The 5,455-nt window shown below is 53.8% G+C and overlaps 1 protein-coding gene across 6 annotated transcripts in view; it reads right to left on the bottom strand.

Moving 5' to 3' along the window:
* SCUBE1 (signal peptide, CUB domain and EGF like domain containing 1) overlaps positions 1-769 on the bottom strand; it is a 98,303-nt gene extending 97,534 nt beyond the window's left edge. For 5 of the 6 annotated variants that reach the window (XM_079774554.1, XM_079774553.1, XM_079774556.1 and 2 more), the window contains exon 1: positions 569-769. In XM_079774554.1, the coding sequence (XP_079630680.1) occupies positions 569-656 (88 nt within the window). In that variant the 5' untranslated portion in view covers positions 657-769. The remainder of the gene's footprint in view (positions 1-568) is intronic. The other variant, XM_079774552.1, reaches the window with a different exon arrangement.
* Positions 770-5,455: the final 4,686 nt, after the last annotated feature.

Here is a 5,455-nt window from a genome sequence, read left to right as displayed (position 1 = left end):
CTCCTCCTTCCCCCTCGCGTCCCGGTCCTCGGTCCTCGGTGTCTGTCCCCTTCCACGTCTGTCTTTCTCTGGGTTTCTCCCTGTGCCCTTTTGTGTGCACCCTCCGTGTCTCCTGCTGTCCGTCTGTCCCTTCATCTGCCACCCCTCCTTTCTCTGCGTCCGTCCCTTTTCCCCGGGCCACCCGCTCGCAGCCTCCCCTCTAACCCTGGGGGAGCGCCCGTCCGGCTCCGGGGTCCCCACTCTCCCCTCTCCGTCCTCGCGGGGCAGGCGGGCGGGGGGGGGGGGGCTCGGCCCACGGCCTCGCTTTCTTTCTTCCTCCCGCCCTCGCCCTCCTCCTCCCCCGGGACCTCAGTCCACCCGCCCCAGCTGCGGGCCCGCCGCTCCCGTAGCCCCAGGCCACCAGGGCCGCGGGGAGGGGGCGCCCCGCGCGGGTCCCAGAAGTTACTTTGCAGAGTCCGGGGAGACAAGGAACCGTGCGGGCTTCGGCGCTCCCCAGAGCGCGGGGCAGGGGACCCGCCCGGGACCCCGCCGCCGCCGCCCCGCGCCTGCCGCCCCCCAGGGGGCTTACCTGGGAGCCCGCTGCCCCCCGCCAGCTGCCCACGCGCGCCCAGGGCGAGCAGCACGCACAAGTGCCAGCGCACGGCCGCCGCGCCCATGCTCGCTGCGGGCCGGGCCGGGCCGGGTGCGGGCGAGCTGGGCGCGGGGATCGCCGACTGGCCGCTCGGCTAGCGCTCCCGCTGCTGGCTCCGCGGCCACCGCTCGGGCTCGCTTCCTCCGGCCGGCGCGGCTGACGAGCTGACAGCCGCGCGTTCATTGGCCCGTGGTGTTTGGGGGCGGGACGCCGCGCGCGGCCGGCCAATGGGCGCCGGCCTCCGGGCCGCGGGGGGAGGGGCGGCGCGGGGATGGGGGGACCGGACCACCCGCCCCTCCCGGCGGGCGGCAGGTGGGGGGTAGGGGCCGGGGGCTTGCGCGGCCGCGGGGTGCGCGGTCTCGGCCAGGCGGCGGCTTACACGGAAGCTGCTCCCTCCGCCTGTCCGCTCCTCCCCCCTAAACCCCGGCCATCGACCATCGAGGTGACCGCCCTTCTAGGGGCAGCACCCCCCACCCCACCCCCACCCCGGCCCCCGCACACACACACTGGGGTGAGGGGGGGCCCGCCACCGGTCCTCGGAGGTTCAGAAAGGCCCGGGGCATCCATTCCCAGTGAAAGGAACGCCGATGCTCAGAGCAGAATCGCACATTCACCCATTCAGTCACTGAATGTTTATTGAACACCTACTATGTGCTAAGCGCTGGCAAGGCAGCGGCCAACTAGCCAGGCAGGAAAAATCGTGAAGATCGGTTGAAAATTTACGTTCAAGACAAATGAACTTTTCCTACTCCCCAAAGGACAGCGGTCCTGGAGTGTGTCTGTCCGAGGACAAGCGCAGGACCCACGGCTGGGAGGGGCGGGAGCTCCGCGGGGGGCGCTGTCTCCGCGGGGGGCGCTGGCCGGCCCATCCGGGCCGCGGTTTGCAGTTTGATGCCGGAGACCTGGAGGCTGAGGCTGCGCAGGGCAGACCGGCAGGCGGAGCCTCCGTTCGGGGCAGCGGGAGCATCACGCCGGCCATGCAACCCAAGAGCTGCTGGCTCGGCCTGGGGTCCCACCTGACGCCTGTTGACCTTTGTGCCGGAATCGGAGACCCCCGCCCGCGGCGGCTGGAAATCAATGGCCCCTCTCAGCGAGCCTGGACGCTCAGAGGGAAGAAAGTTCAGCAAACCCCAAGGCCCATCTCCTTGACAACCACCAATAAGAGCCCTTTTTCCTCCTCTCCGCGGCTCAAAGACTAGGCTTGCCTCTTTTTGTCCCCTCTGCCGGCTTAGTCCGGCCCAGCTCCCCACTTCCCCCAGCTTCCTTCCCCGCCCCCAACACACACACACACACACACACCACACACACCCCCCACACACCCCCCACACACACCACACACACACATCACACACACCACACACACACATCACACACACCACACACACACATCACACACACACACCACACATACACCCCACACACCCCACACACACCCCACATACACCCCCCCTCACCCCCCCACAAACCACATACACACACAACCACACACACCACACACACACATCACACCCCCCACACACACCACATACACCCCCCACACCCCCCACACACACCCCACACACACACATCACACACACAGCACACCACATACACACCCCACACACCCCCCCCCCCACACACATCACACACACCGCACACACCACACACACACACCCCCTCACCCCCCCACAAACCACATACACACACAACCACACACACCACACACACACATCACACCCCCACACACATCACATACACACCCCACACATCCCACATACACCCCCCACACACAGCACCCCCCCATACCAAACACACCACACACACACCACACACACACATACACACACCACACACCACACACACACATCACACACACACACCACACACACACCACACACCACACACCACACACCACACACCACATACCACACACACCACACACACACTACACACACACCACACACACACCACACACACACCACACACCACATACCACACACACACCACATACCACACACACCACACACACACACACACACCACACACACACCACACACACACCACACACACACTACACACATACCACACACACACACCACACACCCACACCCCCCCACAAACACCCCCCACACTCCCCACACACCACACACACACACCACACACACACACCACATACACACACATACACCACACACACACACACCACACCACACACACCCCACACACACCCCACACAAAACATATGCAGGCACATGCTCTCACACACACATTTACACACTTTGTATAGCCTCACACATACAAGCTCTCACACACATTAGAACTCACACACTCGCACCCCCAGCACAGACACACTCCTGCACACGCCCTTCCGCAGCCGTCCACAGGCGATGCCCACAGCCCGCCAGCCTGGCTCCCGATCTGACTTCCCATCACAGAGCGTTTGTGGCACTGGCCTGGCGGCCGAAGCAGAGGCCAGGGGGGCCAGGAAGGCCCCCACCCCACTTTCCATCTGGAAAACAGACTCGGGCCGCTTGCCGGGGCCAGGAGTCCCAGGGGACGGAAGCGCTGCGTTCTGCCTCCAGGAAGCTCACCCTCACTCCATCGCTCCAGGCCAGTGGCTCCCAGCGTGGGGCACACGCCCCACAGGGGGGCGATTTGATTTTTGAGGGGGGCAGTTCGAGAATGAGTTAGCCACAGTGAATTTTGTGCATTTCTTATGGTTCTGGGGGCCTCATATATGCATATAAATATATATTGTGACGTTTATGCATTTCAGTTCTCTGTTATATGTTTTGAAACTTCATTTGCTATTTTTCATATCACGTCATATTATTATTTTTTAAAACAATTTCTTAGTGATTTCTTCCTCAGGACTTCAACTGTCCTTTGGTTCTTTTGTTTTTCTCTTTCATGGAAGCCATGTTCTTTGGAAGCCTGTTTAGACCAAGCTAATGCCTTTCAGGCTTCCTCCCCGTGAGTAGGAGTCACTCTTTGAATAATGAGAATTCCATGTCACGGCGGGTGGGGGGGGGCATCAGGGTTTAGAGATGCTTAGGGGGGACACGGCCCAAATGAGGTTGGGGACCACTGCTCTAGACATTTCCTTCGGCAGTGGCCCGGCTGGCGGCGTCACTGGGAGACCCCGCTCTCAGCTTTGTTTGTCCTCTTCCTGGGTGTGTGGCGCTGGTTTCTGGGGTATAAAGCTTCCCTAGAACCATGCTGTCTTGTGCCTTAGGTAACAGGACAGGAAGTGTGAGTTTGGGGGGGTCCTTTCAGGGGGCAATCCCTCTAATGTGCCTGTCCATCAGGGACCCCCGCTCCAGCCAGGTACCCAAGCTTGATGGTAGCAGGGACACCTTCTTCCAGGCTCTGTCCCCCCAAATCAAGGAGGGAATGGAGGCAGGGGGGTGATGGCCTGTTAGAATGTGGACCCCCAAAGCCCAGGGGCAGCTCTCACACCGAATTCCAGTCCCGGCCTTCCCCTCTAAGGTGTGCAGATAAGTTGGGGAGCAGGGGAGGAGGGAGGTGGAGAGGGAACGTACTTGTAAGCCCCCCTCAAATGCACTAAAAGGCAGAGAAAGAGATGGCGCCTGGCCAGTGTGTCTCAGTGGTTGAGCATTGAAATCAATAAAAAAAAATCTATATATCTATATCTATCTATCATCTATCTATCATCTATCTATCATCTATCTATCTATCATCTATCTATCTATCATCTATCTATCTATCTATCTATCTATCATCTATCTATCTATCTATCATCTATCTATCTATCTATCATCTATCTATCTATCATCTATCTATCTATCTATCTATCTATCTATCTATCTATCTATCATCTATCTATCTATCATCTATCTATCTATCTATCATCTATCTATCTATCTATCATCTATCTATCTATCTATCTATCATCTATCTATCTATCTATCTATCTATCATCTATCTATCTATTATCTATCTATCTATCTATCTATCTATCATCTATCTATCATCTATCTATCTATCTATCTATCTATCTATCATCTATCTATCTATCATCTATCTATCTATCATCTATCTATCTATCTATCTATCTATCTATCTATCTATCTATCATCTATCTATCTATCATCTATCTATCTATCTATCTATCTATCATCTATCTATCTATCTATCTATCATCTATCTATCTATCTATCTATCTATCTATCTATCTATCTATCATCTATCTATCTATCTATCTATCATCTATCTATCTATCATCTATCTATCTATCTATCTATCTATCATCTATCTATCTATCTATCTATCTATCTATCTATCTATCATCTATCTATCTATCTATCTATCTATCTATCTATCATCTATCTATCTATCATCTATCTATCTATCATCTATCTATCTATCTATCTATCTATCTATCTATCTATCTATCATCTATCTATCTATCATCTATCTATCTATCTATCTATCTATCTATCATCTATCTATCTATCATCTATCTATCTATCTATCTATCTATCATCTATCTATCTATCTATCTATCTATCTATCTATCTATCTATCATCTATCTATCTATCTATCTATCTATCATCTATCTATCTATCATCTATCTATCTATCTATCTATCATCTATCTATCTATCTATCTATCATCTATCTATCTATCTATCTATCTATCTATCTATCTATCATCTATCTATCTATCATCTATCTATCTATCTATCTATCTATCTATCTATCTATCATCTATCTATCTATCTATCTATCATCTATCTATCTATCTATCATCTATCTATCTATCATCTATCTATCATCTATCTATCTATCTATCTATCTATCTATCTATCTATCTATCTATCA

This window comes from Cnephaeus nilssonii, assembly GCF_951640355.1.
Source record: "Cnephaeus nilssonii genome assembly, chromosome: 6".
Classification (NCBI taxonomy): Eukaryota; Metazoa; Chordata; class Mammalia; order Chiroptera; family Vespertilionidae; genus Cnephaeus; species Cnephaeus nilssonii.
This window is presented reverse-complemented; position numbering and strand designations above follow the sequence as displayed.